Source organism: Globicephala melas, chromosome 11, assembly GCF_963455315.2.
Source record: "Globicephala melas chromosome 11, mGloMel1.2, whole genome shotgun sequence".
Lineage (NCBI taxonomy): Eukaryota > Metazoa > Chordata > Mammalia > Artiodactyla > Delphinidae > Globicephala > Globicephala melas.
This window is the reverse complement of record NC_083324.2, coordinates 88,965,820-88,992,048: the sequence shown is the minus strand read 5'-3', so window position 1 is coordinate 88,992,048 and position 26,229 is coordinate 88,965,820. Positions and strand designations below refer to the sequence as shown.

The 26,229-nt window shown below is 40.6% G+C and overlaps 1 protein-coding gene across 1 annotated transcript in view; it reads right to left on the bottom strand.

Moving 5' to 3' along the window:
- Positions 1 to 26,229, bottom strand: part of KIF13A (kinesin family member 13A) — a 213,883-nt gene that overhangs the window by 108,618 nt on the left and 79,036 nt on the right. Inside the window, 1 exon segment of the mRNA XM_060307207.1 lies at positions 18,347 to 18,359. Within this exon segment, the coding sequence (XP_060163190.1) occupies positions 18,347 to 18,359 (13 nt within the window).

Sequence of the window (26,229 nt, the reverse complement as noted above, 5' to 3'; positions counted from 1 at the left end):
CTGTTTGTTTGCTCTTTAGCTCTTCTAGGTCCTTGTTAAACATTTCTTGTATTTTCTCCATTCCATCTCCAAGATTTTGGATCATTGTTACTATAATATTCTGAATTCTTTTTCAGGTAGACTGCCTATTTCCTCTTCATTCGTTAGGTCTGATGGGTTTTTGCCTTGCTCCTTCATGTGCTGTGTGTTTCTCTGTCTTCTCATTTTGCTTAACTTACTGTGTTTGGGGTCTCCTTTTCACAGGCTGCAGGTTCGTAGTTCCCGCTGTTTTTGGTGTCTGCCCCCAGTGGGTAAGTTTGGTTCAGTGGGTTGTGTGGGCTTCCTGGTGGAGGGGACTGGTGCTTGTGTTCTGGTGGATGAAGCTGGATCTTTCTGGTGGGCAGGACCGCATCCGATGGTGTGTTTTGGGGTGTCTGTGACCTTATTATGATTTTAAGCAGCCTCTGTGCTAATGGGTGGAGTTGTGTTCCTGTCTTGCTAGTTGTTTGGCACAGGGTGTCCAGCACTGTAGCTTGCTGGTCGTTGAGTGGAGCTGGGTCTTAGTGTTGAGATGGGGATCTCTGGGAAAGATTTCACTGTTTGATACTACGTGGAGCCGGGAGGTCTCTGGTGGACCAATGTCCTGAACTCAGCTCTCCCACCTCAGAGGCACAGGCCTGACCCCCGACCCAGGGAGATCTCCTAGCTGGTACTGTAGGGTCAGACATGAATAGGGAGGTCTCCTGTCTCTCTTGATCCAGTGTTCAGTGTCCTTTCTGGCAGACAGGTGGCTTTGATCTCACCCATCAGGATCTCAAAGGAATCACTCTTCTCAATCTCAACAGGCCCAAAATTTGTTCCACCATTAATCAAGATTAACCCTGTTTCTCTCTCCCAGGCTTCCAGCTCAGTGATGTTCAAGCTGCAATGTTGGCTCTGGTCACAAAGGTGACCCTTTCCTCTACTTTTTAAGTTTCTTCAATAGACATCCATGTTTTGCTAAGCTAGTACAATTCTAAGTCAGCGGAGGATCTTTATGCACATCTCTATAGGAGACAATCTGGGACTCTGAGGTGTCTAGAGAAATCTGTAATGATGGAGAGTGGAGGTGGCTCACCACAGCCAAGGAATGGAGTGGCTTTTGACACTCAGTTTGGATGCTACTTCCAACAACTGAGGGGAACCTGAGGGACTTGGGTCCTGAGCCTATCCTCCCTGTCTCCTGCTTCTCCAATGCTTGCCATGAGTGTGCCGCCACAACGCTTAGTCCCGCAGACCTGCAAAGGGCAAGGGTGGGGGCGGGGAACTTCTTAATGCATACAACTGAGCAAAAAAATATATCAAATTTGGAAACCAAGTATTTTTCATATTTCATCAATGCCAATCAACATCGTGAGAACTTTTTTTGTAAAGAGACCCACAGCTTCTAAGATCCTTCAACTAGAAAAAGAGCCAAAGGTACAGATGCTCCCCAGTTGTTTTTAAAATCTGAAAGTCATTGTCTTCACTGTTTTCAATAAAATGTAACTCCACCTTCTCAGAATCCCATTCCTTTCTCTCGGTTTCCAACTTGTAAAATTCAGACCAGCACTTAATTCCTTGCAGCTTGCTGTACATATCTGTCCCACCTTCCACACGCTCTTAAAAATGTTAGCTTTGCATCTCTGAACTGCTGAACATCCTGTAAAGTTATCACAAGCTGTTTTTAATAAGGCAAATGTGCTGGGTGATATACACTCTGAGGCAAACGAGCCTCAGGACTTAGGAGCAGGATGCAGCACAGAGAAAGTCCACTCTTATCAGGAAGTCCCATCTCATTGGCATTTCAGCAAAATTCACCTTGCCATTTTTAAAAAGGAAAGAAAGAAAGCATATTCTATATTCCTTGAAGAATAAGAGGGCATTGGTGTTCTAAGAAATGTGATCTGTAATCATTTTCCTGATCCATAAAAACCAAATGTAAAGGTACTTTCAATTGCCTTACCTCTGTATCCTTTCATTCGTCCTTTCTACTTGCACACTTTCACTAACATGTTCTCCAGTTATAAAACATTTCATCCAGAAAGCATTCAACCAATATGTAGTTGCCACCCCCTCTCAGTTTTAGGTACTACAGGGAACTCAAATATGCATTAGGCATGCATTTTTGTCCTCTAGTCACTTTTGGTCTAGTCACAAAGAGAAAACATAAAAGAATTATTCTTGAAAATTAAAAAGCACATTTTTTTCCAAAATCATTTTCATACCCTTCAACTCCTCTCCAGGCAGAAAGTCATTAACCCAATACTTTTCTCAAGATAATTTAATTTTAGGCAAAGAAATATCTACAAACATACACATCAGAGATTTTGCCAAGTGAGTCAAAGACTACTCCCTTTCAAATTTCTCCTTATTAAACTATTTCAGCATCATCTCACATGTCACTCCCTTATGAAACCTTTCTTAAGGACACTACTTCTTACTCTGAATTTCATATCTATCTGACCAGATTGTGTGTGTATGTGCATGAGAAAGAGATAGAGAGACTCCCTTTGCTCTATATAATTAATTCTGAGAGGTCAAGACCTTGGTTTTCCTAATGATTTTATTGCCCATAATTCCACCAAACAAAAATACTCTGAGAATTTACTTTTTAAAGCAACATCATGGTGAATGACCGTTCACTGAAACAACCTTGTAAATCTGTGTTATCCCACATGATGGCTGCTTAAAATAGCCCACACGGGTGAGTGTGAATCCTCCCACAGTGCTGCAGGGTAGCAGATAACACAACAGTCCTTGGTCAAAGCCCGTTTCCACTCAACTGTGGAAGTGACAAGACAGGTGTCACCATACAGACAATATTTGTGTGTTTACTGGATTCCCACCCCTTTCCCAAAAGACAGGAGCAAACTCCCCTATTCACCTACATATTATGTCAAGAGTCAACCATCTCTTCAGCTCTGAGAGCTTCCACAAATGACCAAGAAATCCTCTGGTGGGAAGTCCGGGGGAAAAAAGAAAAGAAAATGTAGAAGTCTAAGAAAGTCTCCCCTTCCTGCAGTCCCTGCTTTCTTCACCTCATTGGCCATTCTTCAAGACCTGCCTAAATGTCACCTCCTCCAATGCTTCCCTGACTTCCCTCCTCTGTGCTGCCTCAGTCGATAGCTTCTCCTCTCGAATACACACTCTACATATGTAATCACATATTTTATATTAAATTAGAACTGTGGGCATTTTAGCAAAGTGTCTACTGATACGATGCTTGGTGCACAGTAAAACTCAGTATGCGGCAGCTACTGTTATCAGTTTTGATGGTATCTACTGAGGGGGTCCTCTCCCCAGTTAACAGTACAGCTGCCATTTATAGAGTGTTTATTATGTACCAGGCACCATCCTAAGTGTGTTACAGTCTGCTCAAGCTGGGAGGTTTCCCGAGCCAGGGCCTGTGCTAATTCATTTCTTTAATCATTACAGGCATAGACACTGTAGATACGTGCTCAGTATTTGCTGAATCAAATGAAGAAAGAAAAATGAAAAGGTGAAAAGGTTCATATGGCCATGACAAGAGAGTTGCTATAGTTCATTGAGTTCTGTGTCAAAAGGATCAAAACAAAACACACTGTGTACTTCCTAGCCCCCAAATCCAGAATCAAAAGGGCTTCCCGTGGGGGAGAAAAGTCCACTCTATGTGGGCTGGCTTTGCCTTCGTGCTTTGCACGAAGGAGTGTGTCTCTCTGCACTCATGCTATCCTGTCATCCTCTTCTCTGGATACAATTCATCCACTGTTCACATCTGCAGACTCAGCTGCAACTTAACTGCCTGTTCAGGCCACTACTGATTTTGGAAACTGCGCCTGAGATCCCTCTACAAACACTATTTCTCTGGTTTTATAAATATCGGCGAGCCAATGTCCTGTTGGTGGTTACTTTTCAATTTTGTCCATTTGAAAGAGTACAATTAACATGAAAGACATATGCCAAATGTGGTCATGTGTCCCCACACTGTATTATGAGAACTGAACCAGACCAAAAGGAATTAAAGTCCTACATTTCATGTCACGTCAAAATTTTCCCTTTAACGCCAAGTTTCAACATTTTTTGCTTTTTCATCTCTTTCTCCTAATATCAGAGATGTGAAGCGTCACAAAAAAAGAAGAGTTACGCTTCATTCAACTTGGAGAAGCGGGACTGAAATTGAAAGGAGAGCCTCTGTGATCAGAACTGTCTTCATCACTGCTATTTGCAAAAGCATCTCTGCCAGTGCTAACTCCAGCCTGTATTTGAGCATATCTGCTCCTGGGCATCAAAGAAGGGACACCAGCCAGAATGATCATTCTTATTACTGGTGAGTTCTATTGATGGACACCAACTTCACATTTAAAAAGCTGTCAAGTAACTGCTATCCTTTTGCAAGGTGATCAATCATTTCCTTTACAATTGCCTATATATGCACACCAAATAATGTCAATATTGCCCAACTGTAAAGATGTCAAGCATCTTAAAGACTCAAAGCAAACTGACAGCATCTGTTGCACATCTACCAGCAATGAGGCATGGGTCCTGATCCCAGGGACCTCACAGCTGTAGGAAACAACTATGTCATGGAAAGTACTATTCTATATGGCAGCTCAAATTTCTAAGAGCTCATGAAGCAGTGTGTCTTCAAAGAATTAATTTACCTTTGCGTGCATTTAATAGGCATTTACTGAGTATGTATTATGAGCTAATTGGGACAGAAATAAGAGCCAACTAGTTATCAGGCTCTCAGATTCTTTTAGAGGAAAGTAACCAGGAAAAGGAAAGAGTACAATACGCAGAATAGTTCTCCCTCGATACCCCTGGGCGATTGGTTCTAGGACGGCCATGGATACCAAAATCCAAGGATGCTCAAGTCCCTTACATAAAATGTTGTAGTGTTTGCATACAAGCCATACACATCTTCCCATATACTGTAAATCATCTCTGGATTAGTTACAAAACCTAATGCAATATAAATGCTACGTAAACAGTTGCTGGAGTGTGACAAATTCAAGTTTTGCTTTTTGGAACTCCTTGGAATTTTTTTTTTGGCCCTGAAAATTTCAGTCTGCAGTTGGCTGTGGGACCCGTGGACACAGACAGTTGACTGTACAGGGTTTGGCAGGAATACAAAGATGGAATAATTACACTGCGGGGGGGGGGGGGGCGAGGATCAGGAAAGGTTTCCAGAGAAGGCAAAGCCTGAGCTGAATTCTGAAAGACAATTACTGAGAAGACAAGTAGGAAAAGCAGTCCAGGTAAAAGCGGAGCTAGCCAAGCAACAGAGGTAAGGAGCTGGGCGTGATGGGAGTAGTGTGCAAAGAGCAGTTGGGAGGGGAAGAAAGAGAGAAAAACGGGGGCACAGGCTGAGGTCAGTGCATGTACGACTTATGTGCTTTATTATTAAGAAGGCTGGACTTTAGCTTGTTGGCAACTGACAGGATCACATTCTCACTTTGCAATGATCACAGTGGCAGCGACATGGAAGATGGACTGAACTGGTGTAAAACAGGAGAAAAAGAGTCCAGTAAGCAAATCATTGTGATGAAGGTGAAAGCTTCTAATACCCAGGCTCAGTGGGGGCAGAGAGGAGCTGTAGTGAATATAGGCACTCTTTTCTTTAGTCCAGAACCCCACTCCTCATTTATTCTAGAAACAGCACCTTTTCTTTGGAGAATTATACTAACCTGCACTCCAGCCATTTGGTTCCCATGGGTCGTTGCTATATTTTTATATGGCATATAAATTCACACGTTATATATATGATTTCTTGGGGTGGGGGAGGGGAAGGCAGGGAAGACACACGTAGGGGCTCAGGCTGGACCACTCACAGTCCCACGATCCCTTGACCACAGTTAACTGGTCTCAAGTGGGTGCCTGATGGGATTTCTGGATTTGCGACTAAGAAAGTCAAACCAGTCTTTCTTTAATGACTGTAAAATCTTAATGCTGTAAAATCTGGGACATGTCGAGGCCATGTTTCTAACCATGTGGACCAGAAAAGCAGACAGAGCTGGTCTGCAGTGAGAGAGAAAGAAACGAAAGGGACACACATGGGGACAGAGAAGGAGATGGGGAGACAGGAAGAAGTACTTGTATTTGAACGCCAGCCACTTCCTGCCCTTGAGTTCTTTGATGCTTCCGAGAGTCCTTCTAACACATTTATCTTACGGCTCATTTAGTCTGAGTTCCTGTCACTTTCAGCTGAAAGACCCCCAGCTACTGCAGGAAGAAATATATAAATATGAGAGCTGCTAAAGGAAGAAATAACGAGGCTTGATCATCCATTGAATGGATTGAAAGTTATGAATATAAACAGTCCCCTGCACAAAGGCACCCCCGAAAAAGTGCTCTGAAAACCATCCAGAGTTTCAAAAACTTGAAAATAGGAACTAGTTCTCCCAAATCCCATACCAATATTTCGACAGAGCATAGAGCTTCCATTTAGCACTGACTCAATTCCAACTCTTTCAAATACTCCATTCCTTCCACGTTTAAACCTTCATCATTCAGCTTTAAAATCTGCTTCACTGGTTGCTGAGGGGCAAGGGTGGTGGTGTCACAAATACACAATCTGTGGCATTACTTTCATGGTTCTTTCATGCCCTGGTTACTTCTCCTCAGAAAAACTAGCCACCCAAATAACTTCCAACAGCTTATGCAAAAGGTAATTGGGATGTTTTCACACACAGACTATTTCTTCTTCGACAAAAACAAACCAAACAATCAGATGCAGATGTCTAAGCATATACTGTATGATCCTAGATTGTTTCCAATAAATGATTAATGTTGCTCATTAAGAAGGAAAAAAAATTAAACCCAGATCGAATTTGAGTCACCCTGATATCACCTACTACGAGCAATCTCTGGGTCTGGTTCAGAACTTCCAGACCAAGGCCTCACCTCAGCTGCCTACCACCCTCTGCTGGACCAGGCCTGGTGGTCCAGCATGTAGAGGAGGCTGTGCTGACTCCAAGGCCCCAGGTCACAGAAGCACCTGAGGTGGTCCAGGGGTTGCAAACATTTATTGTGCAGTCAGATCAAACTGTAAAGGGTGACAGGATTCACTGCTGGAGATGATCTGTACTCTACCAAAATTTGCACTTCCCAAGACATCTGTGATGTTATGAGAAATATATGTTTGGTTCCTGACACAGAGCACCTAAAGCTCTTGGACTTTTGTGAGTGATAGGAAGTCTTTTATTCCTGACACTGAGCTCCATTTAGGAGCTCTATCACCTTGGAAGCTCCCAGGTGATAGAAGCCTCTTTTGTTCTAAATAAGGCGACTTATTGCGGAACTGTAGATAACCTCAGGATGGGGGCCAGCTGCCAGAAAGACAAGTCTTGACTAGAAACCTAGAACTGTCAGCCTCACTCCCACCATCTCTAGGAATGGGAGAGGGCTTGGAGACTGAGTTAATAATCGATCGTGCCTCCCTAAAATTCCCTCAGTGAATTTACAATAGCCAGGACATGGAAGCAACCTAAGTGTCCATCCACAGATGAATGGATAAAGAAGATGTGGCACACATATACAATGGAATATTACTCAGCCACAAAAAGAAATGAAATTGAGTTATTTGGAGTGAGGTGGATGGACCTAGAGTCTGTCATACAGAGTGAAGTAAGTCAGAAAGAGAAAAACAAATACCATATGCTAACACATATACATGGAATCTAAAAAAAATGGTTCTGATGAAAATAGGGGCAGGACAGGAATAAAGATAGAGATGTAGAGAATGGACCTGAGGACACAGGGCGGGGGAAGGGTAAGCTGGGATGAAGTGAGAGAGTAACATTGACATATATACACTACCAAATGTAAAATACATAGCTAGTGGGAAGCAGCTGCATAGCACAGGGAGATCAGCTCGGTGCTTTGCAACCACCTAGAGGGGTGGGATAGGGAGGGTGGGAGGGAGACAAGAGGGAGGGGATATGGGGATATACATATGCATATAGGTGATTCACTTTGTTATAGAGCAGAAACTTACATAACATTGTAAAGCAATTACACTCTAATAAAGATGTTAAAAAAAAAAATCCACTCAGTGACAAGGTTCAGAGAGCTTCCGGGTTGGTGAACACATCCATGTGCCAGGAAGGTGACGTGACTCCACAAGGACAGGAGCTCCTGTGTTCGGGACACTTCCGGACTTCACCATACATACCTCTTCCTCTGACTGCTCACCTGTACCCTTTCATAAACGAGTAAACCTAAGTAAGTGTTTCCTGAGATTTGTAAGCCATTCTAGCAAATTATCAAACCTGAGGAGGGGGTCTTGGAAAGCCCTGATTTGTAGCAAAATCAGAAGCGTTTAACCTGGAGACCCACTGCTTGCGATCAGTGTCTGAGGGAGCGCAGTCTGGTGGGACTGAGCCCTTTATCTATGGGGTCTGTGCCAGCTCTGGGGAGTTACTGTTAGAACTGAAGTGACTTGTAGGCTACCCAGTTGGTATCCAAAGAGAATTGTTTGGTGTGGAAAACCCATACCTATGGGGTCAGATGTGTTATGAACAGAGAAAGTTTTCCTTTACCATCAATTACTTTGTTTCTGTTCCTGGCACACATCTTGATTCCTATACCACATTTCTGCCTTTTGAAACCTTCCCCATACTTGAAGGCCCTCCTCAAGATCCACTTTTAGCTAGGAAGCTTTTCTTCCTCCGGAGTCACAAAATATTGCAACAATGAATGTTGATGTTTATCATAATCTATTTTCCACTACTTACAGTGCTGTATATGTTTAATCTTCCTCACCACACTGTGAATTCCAGAGAGCAGGAACCACTAGTTGAATCACCTCGAGCCCCACAATACGTCCTGCAAACGTTCTCAATTAATAATTGTCTAATTAATGACCTTTGAATGAATAAAGTAAAAATGCTTCCTAGGGAAAACGCATAGCAGGAAGGCTATGTTGCCATTCAATTCATGCAGCTGCAACACTCACGGACTCAGATATAAAGGCAGAAATGTAAGGGGTGACAGCAGAGCGGCTGTATTTAACAGGGTAAAAGAAATAAACAAAAGCCTCAGGACGGATGCTGAAAAGCCATTCCGTACTCAGCCATGTGTTTGGCCTGAAACAGTGCTGCCTGACAGAAATATGATCCAAGCTACATATGTCATTTAAATTGTGTCTACAGGCACATGAAAAAGTAAAGAGATAAAACAATTTTAATAATATTTTAATGTACCCTAATACATCTAAAATATTTATCTTTTTTTTTCTCATACTAATTCTTTGATGTCTGATGTGTATTTTAAACTTACAAAAATCTCAATTTTGACCAGCCACCTAGCACATGCTCAAAAGCCACATGTGGCTAAGAGGCTGATGTACTGGACAGCGCAGGTCTAGAACTCATCTCGTTTGAGGTCAACACTTAGTTTTCAGAAATGCACAAAGTGAGCGATGAAAATGATGGTGGTCACACACTGTAAAACAAGTCTGAATGAAACTGCCCTTCAGATGGCCCAGGCTGTACAGAGTAAGACTTCCCGCTACTTTTTTCTGAGTAATTTTTGTAAAGGCAGGTTTTTGGTATGGCAGCATGACTCTTTAAAGGAAACTGCCTTCAAAAAGTAACAATTTTATTTTGTTATGATGTCATTTTCTCCTGCTCACAATTTTGCCAACAAATTTATGTAACTAGAAGAGGGATTAAACACCTTGAAGTTCAGCAGTTCCTAACAATGCTTGTAAATAAAATAAAAAACATTTAAAGTGAGTTTAATTAACAAGATCAAATTGTTCAGATGGCTCTTACCCTAGCTTATGGAGATATGAGAACGATGATCATGACTTTAAAAATGAGCAAACTGAGTAAAAAGGGATATGATCCTTAACAAAGTGATCTTGCAGATATTTGCATTTTCCCCAAACTCTCCCTTCTTACTCTTTCCCATTTTCTTTACTGCATAAAACCCAGCAAATAGAAAAAACACTTTACAACCATGTACAGATAGTAGCAGCAATCAGAAGGCCTAGAACTGGGGCCAAAAAGCTCTCTCACTGGATGGTCCTGGCTTATTCGTTCCTTAAGCCTCATTCTCCTTGGTCTTAAAGAAGAGGGTCTGAACAGTCTGAGTTCAGAAATTTCTTCCAGCTCCAAACTGCTCACGTGGCACATGGAAGGTGCTCAGTAAACACTGAGGGGTGAAGAAGAAAACAGAAAAAGGAGGAAGAATTCATTTGTTTTTCTCTGCATGTATTTCAGTGTGGCTCTGGGGGAAAGTAAGACACTTGTGCCAGAAATGACAAAAGCAGGAAAAGTGAAGGGTCCTAGAACATGCCTGATATTCTGAGGGCCATCGGGGAGATCCAGAACTGGGCTTCTGAAGGCAAAGCTACGGTGACTGGGACATTTTCCTGTTTTCCATCAATAAAGCATGCGTAACACATAATTAGATAGAGATCTTACACATGTGTCTTCTCCCTCTGTACCACCTCTCTGCCAAAATCCAATGTTTGTGAGAAGAAGGTGGCTAACCAAACAAGCAATGTCCCCTTTTTACCTCCATCTGCAATACCTCTCAGACAAAAACCTTAGACTCAAAACTACAGTCAGACCAATAAGGAAAAACACACCTATTTCAACTCTGAAAATTATGAGAAAAAGGCTCTGTTTTATTTATTTATTTATTTTTGGCTGCATTGGGTCTTCGTTGCTGCGTGCAGGCTTTCTCTAGTTGCAGTGAGTGGGGCCTACTCTTCGTTGTGGTGCACGGGTTTCTTACTGCGGTGGCTTCTCTTGTTGCAGAGCACAGGCTCTAGGCGTGCAGGCTTCAGTAGTTGCAGCACATGGACTCAGTAGTTGTGGCTCATGGGCTCTAGAGTGCAGGCTCAGTAGTTGTGGCGCATGGGCTTAGTTGCTCCGTGGCATGTGGGTTCTTCCCGGACCAGGCTCGAACCAGTGTCCCCTGCACTGGCAGGTGGATTCTTAACCACTGCACCATGAGGGAAGTCCCAAGGCTCTTTGTTTTAAACTAACGAGGAGGCATAAAGCAGGTGTCTCCATGTTTGTCTAAAGCTTATTTTTCTTTTTAAGGGAAGTAGAACACACTCCAATAAACACTGCATAATATGCTACTGGTAAAAGGATTAATAGGTATGCACTCAGCCCATGTTAAAATAAATGTTTCTCCGCTCTGGAGTACAAATTTACAAAATGTAACACCAAAGAGAAAAATCCAAATGTATAGTACAAAACAATTTATACAAGGATAAATTTGTGTAAATTTTCCTTTCTATTCTAATATGCTACATATCCATGCAATATAAAAAAATGTTTAATCTCACTTTTAAATGTCAACCAGAAGAATTTTTTTTTCCCTGTCCTAATACAACACTAGAAAAAATAACTTTTAAGAACAAAAGAAACACAATTTGGCGAGTGTACGTATGTGTCCTCAATGCCATCACGGGCAGCAGTACCACATGAGTACCTGCTTTCTCTTCTGAGTTTTCATTGGTTCTTCCCCATCTTTCCATTCCCTAGAGCAGGATGGGTCCCAGGGTGTTAGCCTCTACTCTCAGGTCTTCTATTCCATTTAATCCTTTCTTCCTTGACAACATAATCAATACCTCTTCCTTTACCTCCTATCTCCTTCCCACAAGAATTTACCTGACCTTTCTAGGGCAGACTACAAACCCTGTACAACCTGCTAGGTATCTCTATCAGATGCTTTGCCATCATTTCCAATTCAACCCACTCTAAACCTGAATTCTGACTCCTCTTGCTGTATTGTCTTCTCCCACATGCTATAAGCACCCAAGTCCTGGATACTTTAGTTCTGCAATGTTTTGATCATTCTTCCCTTCCTCTTCTCCAGTCTCACGGCACCGTGCCAGCGCAGGCCCTCATTACCTCCTTCCTGACACATTTTATTGAATACCATCCCAAGCCCACCCACTGACCAAACCCAATTTATTTTATGCTCTGCTTTCAGATTAACCTTCTGAAAGGGAACCTGAACTATGCCATTGCCTTGTTCAAAATAGGCAACAGAGACAGTGAATGTATCAAGGTCCAACCCTGGCGTCAAGGTCTTCCACAGCTGGATTTGGTTTCAACCTCCTTCTTTTTTTCTTTTTTTTTTGGCCACACCACATAGCTTGTTGGATCTTAGTTCGCCGACCAGGGATTGAACCTGGGCCCTTGGCAGTGAAGTGCAGAGTCCTAACAACTGGACTGCCAGGGAATTTCCTCAACCTCCTTCTGGATGTGTCACCCAGGACTCCCCTTCATGTACCAGTAGTCCATCTCTATGCTATGTCATTCTCTGAATACAGTTGATATTTTCTCCATCTCTCGGCACATCTGTCTACAATCCAATGACCAAATGTATGTGGGATGTTAATAAGAAGGTCTTGTGCATTTTTCACTAAGTATATCCATAAGTATTTAATGTTCTCGAAGCTACTGTAATTTATTGGGTTGTTTTAAATTTTTATTTTCTAATTATTCATGCTAGTGTAAAGAAGTACAATTTGTATTTTCACCTTTTTCTTGCCTCGTTGACATTTGTTAAGGTCTAGAAGTTTACTTAGAGATTTCTTAATTTTTTTCAAATATATGACCTTATTATCTACAAATAAAGATGCTTTTGCTTCCTCCTTCCCAATCTGAATTTCTTTTTTTTTTTTTACATCTTTATTGGTGAATTTCTTTTTTTTTTTTCTTGCCTAATTACACTGGTTAAGAACTCCAGTCAGTGTTGCATAGAGGTAGCTAGAGCAATATCCTCGCCTTATTCCCCATCTTGGATAGAAAGTTAAATACGATGACAGCTGAAGATGTGTAATGGATGCCCTTTACCACTTTAATTAAGATTTCTGTCTACTACTAGCTTGCTGCAAGTTTATATCATAAATAAGTGTTGAACTTTGTCAAATGCTTTTTTCTGCATCTACTGAGATGATCACATGGCTTTTCTTTTTTCTTCTATATGAATTACGTTTATTTTTTCATAATAACTTTTTTTTTTCTTCATAATAACTTTTTAAAGGAGTTTAGGTTTACAGAAAAATTGAGCAGCTAGTGCAAAGAGCTTCCATATACTCCCTCTTCTTGAACACCCCCTCGGCAGTTTCCCATTACTAATAACTTGCATTAGTGTGTTGTATTTGTTATAAATAGATAAACCAATATTGATACATTATTAATAACTAAACTCCATACATTAAGGTTCACTCTTTTGAGCTGTACAGTCCTATGAGTTTTGATAAATGCATAATGTCATAATCCACCCTTAAAGTATCATACAGAATAGTTTCACTGCCCTAAAAATCCTGTAATGCACCTATTTATTCATCTCTCCTCTCCTCTCGCTCCTCCTGGCAACTACTGATTTCCTCTCTGAAGGCATCCAAGTATGCACTGAATTTTAATTTGGATTTAAAGTGGATCTGGCAGGGACTCCTCAGGTGGTCCAGTGGTAAAGAGTCTGCCTTCCAATGCACGGGACGCAGGTTTGAGCCCTGGTCGGGGAACTAAGATCCCACATGCCGCAGGGCAACTAAGCCCGTGTGCTGCAAACTACAGAGCCCACGTGCCCTGGAGCCCACACGCCACAACTAGAGAGAGAAAACCCGCACACCACAACTAGAGAGAAACCCAAGCAGACCACGTGCCATAACGAGAAAGTTCCTGCATGCCTCAACAAAGATCCCGTGTGCCAAAACTAAGACTCGACACAGCCAAAAAAGATAAAATAAAATAAAAAATAAAGTGGACCTGGCATATTGTAAGTGCTGAATTAAAGATAGCTATTATTAATTGTAACAATGAAAACAGCATTCTAAGAGTACAGTTCCAGGGATGGATATAAAGAATGTGAGATTTTTTTCCTTCATAACAGTTGGGTAGGAATAGTGATAACTCAACCAAATTTTCAAAATGACAGCCCCTCCTTTCTCCTAATCAGCACTTCTACCTTAGAATATTTTTTAGTAAAATGTACAAAATCCTTACACATAATAGAAACAGTAAATATTGCAGTTAGGTGATGATTATTTACCATCATCATATAATTAGACATAATTTCAACAACTGCCCACACAGAGAATAATGAAAAGATATTCCTTAGGAAAACACATATTAATGACAAGAGAATCCAAGTTGGTGGAGAGATTTGTAAGGTCCAGTGGGCACTTTCCCTTTGGGGTCAGGCCTGAGAAAAGCATCAGGATCATGACCACAGTTTGCTTATCCATTCCCTTACTGAAGGGAATCTTGGATGCTTCCAGTTTTTGGCAATTTTGAATGAAGCTGCTGTAAACACTCATGTGCAGGTTTCTGTATAGACAGAAATTTTCAACTCATTTGAGTAAATACCTAGAAGTATGATTGCTTGGCTGTATGATAAGAATATGTTCAGCATTACAGGAAACTTCCATGTTGTCTTTCTACACTTTCTACACCACTTTCCATTCTCACCAGCAACAGAGAGTTCCACATCCTCACAAGCTTTGGTCTTGACAGATTTTTGGATTTTAGCCATTCTAATAGGTGTGTAGTGGTATCTCAGCGTTGTTTTAATGTGTAATTTCCTTATGACATATGACGTTGAGCATTTTTTCATGTGTGTATTTGCCATCTGTGTATCTTCTTTGATGAAGGGTCTTTTCTGGTCTTTTGCCCATTTTCTTCCATTGGGTAGTTCACTTTCTTACTGTTGAGTTTTAAGAGTTCTTTGTATATTTTGGATAATTGTCCTTTATCAGATTAGTTTTACAAATATTTTCTCCTAGTCTGTAGCTTTCTTTTTATTCTCTAAACAGTGTCTTTGCAGAGCCGAAGTTTTTACTTTTAATGAAGTCCCATTAATCAATTTTATTTTTATGGATAGGCTTTCGATGTTGTATCTAAAAACTGATCACCAACCCCACGTTTTCCAAGATTTCCCTTATGTTATTTTCTAGAAGTTCTATGGTTTTGCATTTTATATTTAGATCTATGATCCATTTTGAGTTAATTTTTGTGAAGGGTATAAGGTCTAAGTTCATTTCTGTGCATGTGGATGTCCAGTTGTTCCAGCACCATTTGTCTCCTCTGTACTTCATTTTGATATTTTCTGCTAACCTATCTTCTAATTATTTAACTCTCTCTTCAGCTGGACCTATTCTGCTGCTAAACCCTAAGTTCTTAATTTTGGTTTGGGGTTTGTCAGGGTAAGAATTTCTGTTGGGTAATTTTCCAAATTTGTTTTGTCACTTTATATAATTTCCAGTCCTCTCTAACATTTTAAAATCTTGTCTTTTATCTCTTTGAATATAATAAGCATAGTTATTTTAAAGTTCATGCCTAACAATTTGAATATCTGAAGTATCTGTGATTCTACTTCTTTATTATTTCTGTTAGTTCTTTTTTTCTTTTTTACATCTTTATTGGAGTATAATTGCTTTACAATGTTGTGTTAGTTTCTGCTGTACAACAAAGTGAATCAGCTGTATGCACACATATATCCCCATATTCCCTCCCTCTTAAGCCTCCCTCCCACCCTCCCTATCCCACCTCTCTAGGTCATCATAAAGCATCAAGCTGATCTCCCTGTGCTATGCAGCAGCTTCCCACTAGCTATCTATTTTACATTTGGTAGTGTATATACGTCAATGCTACTCTCTCACTGAGTCCCAGCTTCCCTTTCCCCTCCATGTCCTCAAGTCCATTCTCTATGTCTGCGTCTTTATTTCTGCCCTGGCACTAGGTCCATCAGTACCATTTTTTTAGATTCCATATATATACATTAGCATAGTTCTTGTTCACATTGCCTTACCTTGCAATGCACCTCTATCTTTGATAGGATGCTGCACATTATATTATTTAAATGCCTTGTAGAATCATTAGAGACAGGATTACATTTGCTTTCCTGCCAGGTGAGATGGGGACCTGCATTCTAGGATCACTTTGGTCCATTTTTAGTGCTCAAGACTTCCTGGATCACACAAAGAAACTTGCAATCACACAGCAATCCATGTGAGGACTGGTTTACTTCTGTTTCACCCTTACACCCCACCCAAGGCTGGGTTGCAAACCATGTTGCCAACCAAAACCATAAGAAGTTTGCCAAGGATTCCACCTCTGGAAGACCCTGAATTCCAACACTTTTTCCCCCTAGGTCCCCTAGACCCTAGAAGACTGTCAGAAACACAGCTCTGCCTTTAAGCTACTTTTGTCTGAATGGCAAACACCCAAATACCAGATTCACCTCTCTACATTTCCACCTCCTCTTAGATCTTGGTCTGGTAATTGTCCATTAACTTGGTATTTTTCCAGTGTCTACAAGTAGAGGTTTTTAATATTTTGTCCAGTCTTAGCTGCCAGTTCTGCAGAAGTCAGAACAGGACTCTTCATCCTATGAGTTCCACAAATATTTTCCTCTTGTGGCGTTTAACACAACTGATTTTATATTGTGCATATGTTCCTTACCCCAACCGTTTTAGAATGCTAGGATCAGGTCTGATTCATGCAGCACTTGGCCCCTACCCAGAATATTTGTTAAATCGAAACAACCTGTCTTCTTTGATGCTTTTGCTAATTATTCATGTTCAAAATCTCATTGTTTTAAATCAATAAAATTTCATGCTTATATAATCATCATTAAAAATATCTTTCCATTTCCCATTTGCTTTCAATATTTACAGTTTCTGCAAGAAAAGGCCTTATCTATTTTAGTGTCTTTTTTAAAAATCTGACTCTATTATGTCATTTATTTTATTTCAAGATGATCTTTACACTTTCCAGATGTGTCTTATGGCATGCACATACATATTTAAATGTGGTGATTTAACATTCATTTTATTTGGATAATTTCATGACACTTCTTAGGAACTATCAGTAGGATACCTAGTGAAACCACCATACTATAGATACTGGATAGAAAATAACCAGAACATTTTCTGTGTATAAAGCAATTAGTGATTTTTTAGAAAATGTGTTTTTGTGCCTCTTTTTCATTTCACTGTTTCTCCTTCACTAAGTAACCATATGTGGAATTGCTCAGGATTTCATTGCCTTTTTCTGTAGGGAAAGAATGAAATATATCAAAAGGTTGACTGTCTGTTCTGAAACCTCTAGGAACCAACAGCAAGGGAAGGAAGAGCTACTTAAGGGGAGCTCCCATCTTTCTGAGTAGCAGAGACATTTTTGGTTGCAAATTTTAGGGATATATCCACATCAATAATTGCTCAGGGAGAACCTTCCAATCCCCCAGATTTGGCCAGGATGCCAGTGCTGATACTTCTAAACATCATATATTTCCTCTTTCTTAAAAGATTTCGTATTATTTGTTCAATGTATGCCTTCCTTCTTGGAGCTGGAACTCTTAGCGCCAAGGACCATTCCTATACTGCCTTCAATAAACATAAAGGCTAACATTTAGCAATTTCGTGGCTTTCAATACTTCAAAAGCTAAGTTAGATTTTCCTTCATAATCCCAGAGGTAAGTAAACCTAATCTATTCTGGATTTCTTCCCCTCACCCAACATGCCTTAGATTCTGACCAGATAATGTGTGTGGGTGTAGCCTGACTTGATCCCATCTCAAAAAACAAATCTATAACCAGCATCATTGGTCAGGGGCTTGTTGCATTTTTCCTTCCTTTTGGCACCAAGTGTCCCTTGGATACCCAATAAAATACTCACCAGTAATAAAATCAGCCTTCAGTTATTTAGGAGTTGGTCATTCAGATGCCCTGCTTCTCATTTTCTTCTTTTCCTACCTACTCTCTAACTTTTGGGCTTCTCACTGGCACACATGCCATCAAAGGCTGGCCACAACAAGGGGGCTAGCTCTAATGAGTGGACTTTGTGATTGGCTAGAAATTCCAAAAAAAGCACATAAAGTTGGTAGATGGTTGAAACCCTAAAAGTTTGGAGAATTTTTCTGATGATATCAATTATTCTTAGTAGGACCCAGAAAAGATAGTTTGTGCAGTCAATAACCATAGTTACTAACCTATCATTATGTTACCGTTTTTGTTTCTCCATTTTCTAGGTGGTGATATTATCTAGTTCTCTGCTTACCCAATCTGTGAATTGGGGCATTTTATTTCATCTCTCTGAGCCTCATTTCATCATCAATAAAATAGAAACAGTAACCAAACAGGTTTGTTCTGACCCAAGCATTAATTCCCAGAATGAAATAATGTATGAAAGTGCTTTGTAAATGTAGAGGACCACTCGCATTTTATATCATTACCAACATTAATTGTTTGCTCACGGTTTAAGTTTTACACTAGAATGCCAATTTGTCTTCTCAAAAGCAGAGGTGTTTCACACAGGTTATTGTGATGGATACAATTCAGGATTTTGGTGCACCTGGCCAGCATGCATGCCAAATTCCGTATCAGTGCTTACCTTGGGAGGTTTCCTGAATGATGGAAACAAAACATTCAGCAGCAGAAGTAGAGCAGGTTGTCAACACAGCAGCCACATGTCAGAAGGAAGCAATGAAAGAGAAAAAAAACAAGGGAAACTCAGCATCTTGATTACGTGATCTGAAAGATATTCTACTTCACAAAGATCTGGAGCCATATTCACTTCACTGCCTGAGGTGATAAACTTTTATATTTGTTCAAAAATATAGTGTGGGCCTCAGTTTCTTTCCTGGTTTAATAGAATGTATCCAGTCATTAAGAGGTATTTTTAATGATTCTTAAAAAGCCAACAAAAAGAGCATCAGAATAAAGAAAGATGCTGCAATCATACTGCATGCGGTCAAATACTTTAAAATCAATTTTCACATTTAAATTTTTGCTAAATTCGCCTTAATATATATGTATATTTCCTTTGAAAAATAATATGGGATTTTTTCCCAATTAAAAACCATGGTTTAGATGACAATTTTCACATATTTCAACCCTGAATAAAAATTTAAAAGCAAGTTACATCCTTCCTTATCACCAACAACACACGCATCCTTTATCATTCTTTTTTTTTTTTTTTTTTTGTGGTACGCGGGCCTCTCACTGCTGTGGTCTCTCCTGTTGCGGAGCACAGGCTCCGGACGCGCAGGCCCAGCGGCCATGGCTCACGGGCCCAGACACTCCGCGGCATGTGGGATCCTCCCGGACCGGGGCACAAACCCGTGTCCCCTGCAGTGGCAGGCGGACTCTCAACCACTGCGCCACCAGGGAAGCCCTATCGTTCATTTTTTGCATTCAAAAATGACTGAAACTGCATCCAGAAAAAACTCGGAAAAGGAAATAGTTTTCAAAGTAACAAACCGTTAGGCTTACTTGCTTTGTAAATGTTTTGATCATATACAAAATTGAGCTGAACTATGATTTTTATGGTGTGTAATCCTATCACAGGGTCTTGGCCTTCTTGATGTGGTTTATTCTTAATCAACCTCCAGTATCATCAATTCAGAAACTGCAAAATTATTGTTGAATAGAAATGGGGGAATTTTTCCAGTGGCTTTAATCCTTCTTCACAGGGAACAGAATCATGAGAATAAGAAATGGATTTTCCAGGGCAGAGGGCATGGAAACCAAAAGGTACAGGCAAAAACAGCATGGTGCTCTTTCTCCATCATTGTGTCTAACACTCCCCACAGAACTTTGAGGGCCCCACACAAAACCCAGAGCTCAGAATCAAGGAAAGAAACTCCATGGATTCCACAATCAGGTAGGTAACTCTAACCTTTAAATCTAGGGAAAGAAAATCATGACATTTCTTATAATGATGAAGATAAAAAATTATCTTCTTGAAATTCCATAAATTAGCTAAAAAGTAAATGAGTCCTTATGTTGTGACCCCAGGAGGGCACAACAGGAATGTGATTTTTATTTTCAGGTTTTAGAGAGAAACTTCCTAGAAAAACTGGTATCTCTGGCTGCTATTAAGCAAGTCTCAACATTCTGTGCATCTGTCCTTTAAAACAAGATAAACATTTATAGATGTTGTTATAAAATTGTACGAGTGTTTTTAATTCTAAGAAAGCCATGGGTCTTTGCTCTGTGCATAAAACTTGAGGTTTCTGCCAAGAAAATGTCCTTAAGTGGAACAACTGCTCTAGAAGGCATCTGTTCTGAGCAGGTAGAACAATGATGAAAACCTCACGCCTTCTCTTATTTTGCTTGCTTGATTTTTTAAAAGCCATTTAAATCATGGCTTTATTTAACAGGGTAAAGAAAAGCCACTTGGCTTGGCTTGCGATAAGGCAACCATATGACACAGCATGGGCCAAATTAATAAAATACATGCTTCGCATTTAGGCTGCAATGAACCAAGTAATCTAATGGGGGTACATGCTAACAGAAATCCCAGGGGTTTCTCCAGGGTTCTCATGTGCTTCAGGACCGTACAATAAACGTCACCAGCGGCACAGAACAAGTGCTGGTTTGTAGCCAGTAGTACACTGACCTCCTTCACTGTCCAATAATAGAGCTATCCTTTCCTTATTGACATTTCAATACAGTTTTCTTTATTCCTATCAGGAAACCAGTCCTATTTCAACATTTTAAGTACTTTGTAAGTGTACGCCTCTTTCTTAGAAAGATAGCACATAATATGGGAATGCCAATGTAATTCTGCTACCTTCTTTTGTGTTTCTAAGGATGGTTTGTTAAGAATAAAGGGAGACTGGGATGTATGGGAAAAAGGCGAGCCACTAAGTGAAACCGCCACTACCCAAATTACTCATCGTTTAGTTGAGAACAAGGATCCTGGCTACAGAAGGAAAAGTAGGTCATTTAGTTGATCACAACTGTACTTCATTAATTGGTAAACAAACATTTCTTGAGGTTTGAATTAGGTGATAAGCAACTAAGTTATCCTAATTCAGAACCATAGTTTACTGCCCCAATCCCCAGAGGCTATAGATCATTTTTGGGGGCCTGTAAAGAAAAATTTTTCCAACATGAGTAATACTGATACTACAACCAAATATGGCATGCTATCCTTTGGGAAAAACAACTAATGTGGTATTGCAATGTAAAGATAAAAATTCTCACACGTGTATCTATGAAAGAAAATAAATAATATAAAAATCCATCAGAAACATAATCAATATTAAATACATTTTTTTTTAAGTTACAGCCTTTGTTGATTATATCAATAAAGTCTTATCAACAAAGAGTTCCATCTGACTCTGTTAGGTCCAGCCTATTGCTGATACCTGCGTGGCTCACTTAGAGAAGGAGGCGATATTCCTGGCTAACAAACATCCAATGAACTACAAAGAACATCCCTTTGCAAAACACCAAAGGTTCCTTCCTCTCCCAGGACACGCAAGTTGATGGACCTCTTCAAGGTCACCCACACTGTGTGCATTTCTCACACAACTCATGTAATTTCCATGCCTTTCACCCCCTTCTGCCTGCTAGAATTTTCTCCTCTCCAACATCCAGCTCAAGGCTCCACTCTCTCAATTCTCATCAATTGTTTGAGAGCTCCTTGGCCTTCACTACCTCTGATACCCCAGGATTCCTATGGTCAACAAAACAGCTTAACACTCACGAGCACACATAAAGTCCTGCAGCCTTCAGTGATTCTGTCTGAATTGGAATCTAGTGTATCCTTAAGGCCTAAACCCCTTGAAAGCAGAGGCTATGCCACATGCTACTTGCATGTTCTCAGTCCCCAATGCCACATATTTATGTAGAACTGAAATCATTATAAAAACTCAGAAGTAATTTTTTACATTAATGGGTTAAACATAATCTAGATTTGAGGATTTTCTTCCACCACCACCTCAATCCCACAATTCCAAAATTTGGGAGCAAGATTTTTTTTTTTTTTGGCCATGCCATGTGGCTTGTAGGATCTTAGTTCCCCAACCAGGGATCAAACCTGGGAATTCCCACGGGGGCAAGATTGCTTGCATTTAATAGCAGAGAAGATGTCAAGGATTGTCAGAAAATGTAGACTGTTTCCAAGGTCTTGTTTTAAAATAATTATTTCTCTAGATCAGCATTCATACAGAGAAGTTCAAAGGGATGCCAACGAGGGTCAAGCCCTCAAAACCTTCGTAGGTCAACTAGGTTCAGAAATGCAGGTTCAGTCTGATGACAGGAGAGGAGACACACACACACGGAAATGGGGCTGTGAAGATAAGCTGGATCTATATTGGGCCAGGTCTTGAAATGAACCGTCAGTACTTAATTTAGTAGACAGTACAAACCTGAAAAGCTTAACAAGAGAGTGAAATAAATAAGGCAGTATAAATAGCATATTACAATGACAGCAATCTTATATAGCTGTCGTTCTTTCCTCACACCTCACACTGAAAGATTTCTGGGACAAGGAGCCTTTTGGCCATTATTTACAGCCTATTGGCTACAGTGAGCTACTTACAAGTTAGATGGCCAAAGACCCTGATGTCCGCAAGCCCTAACTCCAGTCAGTGCTTCAAGAGACATGAATGATCAGTGACTTCTTCTGAAACAGAAAGTTCTCTTCCATGTGCTAATGATGTCATTGATTGATGGTTGGAAACTGCCACAACCTATATCAGAAAGATATAGAGCTAAATGACATTTGACTCCTGGAGATTACTCTAAGGACATATACTTTATAAAGCCCTTGATTTTCACTTCCCACTTGGAGAGCTAAACATTGGGGCACAACAGAGTCCAAGTAATCCTGTTAACCAGCAAGCGTTTAATAAGTACCAGTTCCTACACTGCACATCATAGGTGCTCTGAGGGATATTAGAGGAATGAGGCATGATCTCTGACCTCAAGAAGCTTAACACCTTGTAACAGAGACAGATACATACGTGAATAACTAACATTAAGGGGACTGTGATGAGTGTCAAAGCACAGGTAGAAACAAAGAGCTATATTCAGTCAATAAATATTTAAACACATACTGTGTGCTACTTTGTTGAGGTACAAAAATAAATTAGACATGCTGCCTTTCAGACAACAATAAATGGAACTTATACACGTTCTGTGATGTGCAGAGACGCCCCAAAGAGGGAAATATGAACTGGGAAAGAAGAGAAGTTTCTCAGAGAGGGAAATCTAGAAGGCTGAATAGAGGCACCCAGCTGACAGGGTGAAGAAATGGCAACCCAATAGGGAGAACCGTGTGTGCAAAAAGCATCGGAGTACACAGCTCGCTTGAGGACCAGAGCATCATAGGACTGTTCTGTCACCCAGCTCAGTAGTTTGTCCACAGAAAGAGACAGTGGGACACAGGATGATACAGGGTTGGGATTTGGTTGGATAGGTGGGTATAAAGGTTCATCTTCAATGACAGTTGATTAACTTTAGTTTGAAGATACGTTTATATACTTGTATACCAACAAATGAACATATTCATATATTTAAAACATATAACAAGCACTTCTATGAGTTATAAAAAGCAGATGGGATTACATATTTTGAAGAGCCTCTGAAACCAACCACAAGAAGAATGCAAATGCCAAAAGCATTAAATTCCATGACAAAGCCTGGTTTTAAAACCTTTAAAAAGAGGTATTAGAGTCAGCAGGTTATAAAGCTTATATGAAGCTACAGCAAAATTTTCTGAACACTGATGAAGCTGATTCATTTTTTTTAACTTTTTACTTTATATTGGAGTATAGCCGATTAACAATGTTATGATTTTTCAGGTGCACAGCAAAGTGATCCAGCCATACATATACATGTATCCATTCTCCCCCGACTCCCCTCCCATCCAGGCTGCCCCATAACACTTAGCAGAGTTCCCTGGGCTATACAGTAGGTCTTCGTTGGTTATCCTTTTTAAATAGGAAGCTGATTCATTTAAGGGGAAATGTTACCAACCAGAGCAGACTTTTAACACCAATATATCTGGTTTGCTTGGAAGAGTATGTCCTCTGGAATCTACTGGGTTTAAGGTATGTTTAATATTGTTTTCCTCCTAACCTCCTATTTTCTAGAAGACTTTGATTTTTCTACCTATGAATTTTTCTGACGGTGGTGCTTTCCAAGAACTCAAATCCCTGTGGTTGGACGGAGGCTGAGATGGTCCAAGGGGAAGATCCAATAGAGCACAGGCTGGATCGAGAAGGAAGTCAAGTCAGGAGGAGGATGACAGACTGGGGGAAAGCAAGAAACTCGTGGTCTGGATAAAGTGAAAGAGCAAAGATGGTGTAGTGGCAGCAAGAGAAGATGTTGCAGTCAATGACTGAGGTGTAATATTTCAAACCGCAGCCTGTGTGGTGTGTAAGTTGGCACAGAGGCAAAGGCAAGAGAAAAAGTAGGATGGAAAGGAGAGAGCAAACAAGATGATTTGAAGGAAGATTCTGTAAAATGTGTTGACTGACGTGCCCCACCACCTGACCTCCCCTCTACATCTGCAAGGATGGAACCACCGCTGTGTGGTGTGGAATGACTTCTTATGGTCCTTCCGTTGCAGACCTTGGAGCCGCCCTTATGAGATGAATGAAGGAACAAATGGCTTCAATTATCTTCATATTTTATATGTTGTTGAGTTTAAAAATTCCAAATGCATCTGCAATTAAAAAACCCAATCATCCCAATATTCCTTCAGTGTGAACTGCTTCTTTTAAAAATTTACCACTCCATTTAACGTGCTCTCATTTTCAATAAAACTCAAAAAGAAAAACTGAACTAAATTGATACCGGAGTGGAAAGACTTGTGGCTTAATTTTGGCAGGGCGGGGTGTATATTTTGGACTACATCTTTCTACCATAACTACATTTGGCTGGAATTTCTGCAAGAAGTAAGACAGGATAGTGGTGATGGTTTAAGGATTTGGAGCCAAACAACTCTGGCTCTGCCATCAGCTAGCCATGTTGACTTGGGGCACATTTATGTAACCCCTCTGAGCCTCAGTCTCTGTGTTTATAAAATGGGGAAAGAAGGGGAGTTCCCTGGTTGCCTAGTGGTTAGGGTTTGGTGCTTTCACTGTGGAGGTCCGGGTTCGATTCCTGGTTGGGGAACCATCCTGCATGCCATGCAGCGTGGCCAAAATACAAAAAATAAATAAAAATAAATTTAAAAAAATAAAATGAGGCTAGAAAAGCACCCCTTCAGGACCACACTCAGTGGCCAGGATAATGCTACACACCACTGGCGCATAGTTATTGTTCAATAAATGTTACATGCTATTGTTGGTGCTACAACAAACAGCCCTCCTGGATAACGAATGCAAAATGTTAACATAGCTCCAACTAATTTTATCTAGGAAAAAGTTACTGGGAGCTGAAGAACAAGAGCACTTTCTTTTGGCAACAGAGAAAACTTATGTTCATAAAAATGAAGAGAAACATGATGTTTAAAATACGCTCTTCACACAAGGACAGCTGAATGTCAACCATTGTTGGAACGTCGCCAACGGATATATGGATGGTGTTATATTCTTTAAAAAAAGTTCAAGGGGCTTCCCTGGTGGCGCAGTGGTTGAGAATCTGCCTGCCAATGCAGGGGACATGGGTTCAAGCCCTGGTCTGGGAAGATCCCACATGCCGCGGAGCAACTGGGCCCATGAGCCACAACTACTGTGCCTGCGCGTCTGGAGCCTGTGCTTGGCAACAAGAGAGCCCGCGACAGTGAGAGGCCCGCGCACCGCGATGAAGAGTGGCCCCCACTCGCCGCCAACTAGAGAAAGCCCTCCCACAGAAACGAAGACCCAACACAGCCAATAATAAATAAATAAATTTATTTTAAAAAAAAGTTCAAGATGTTCAAAATGTTTCGATGTTCAGAAATGAGTTTTAGAGGAAAAAAAGAATACACCAGCATAAAAGTGAATACAAAATATTCTGACTCTCGAGTGTCCTTGCTGGGAAGACAGGAATGACTGAAGGGGTCGGCAGCAATGAGGACCACCTGGGAGCAACAGAGCGGCAGCCCAGGACTGGGAGGAGACCCCAGTCCCAGAAAGGTGCCTTGCATTCTATTTCCTTCAGGGATGGCATACCTTAAGGGGATGTATAATAGTAAACTCGTGAGGGAAAAAACGCTCACTATGTTGTCAATGACACAGTGAGTTCTGGCTATGACAGCACTTCTAAAACAGGGGCTTTTTTCCCTTAAGGAAAAAAAAAAAGGTTTTTAAGAAAACACGTATGATAAAGGATGGAAAAGAATAGAGAGAAAAAACAAACCTTGGAAATAATTAGATAAACATATATGAAGTTGAACACCCTTATAAGAACTAAACTAGGATATTAATTTTTGTTTTAGCAAAGAGCCAAGAGCAGGTGCATAATGGCCAACACTTCAGCATACATCATCGGGCTGATCTCACTTGACATCTGGCCCCATGCACTGCTACACCCACGACAGCTGACAAAGTG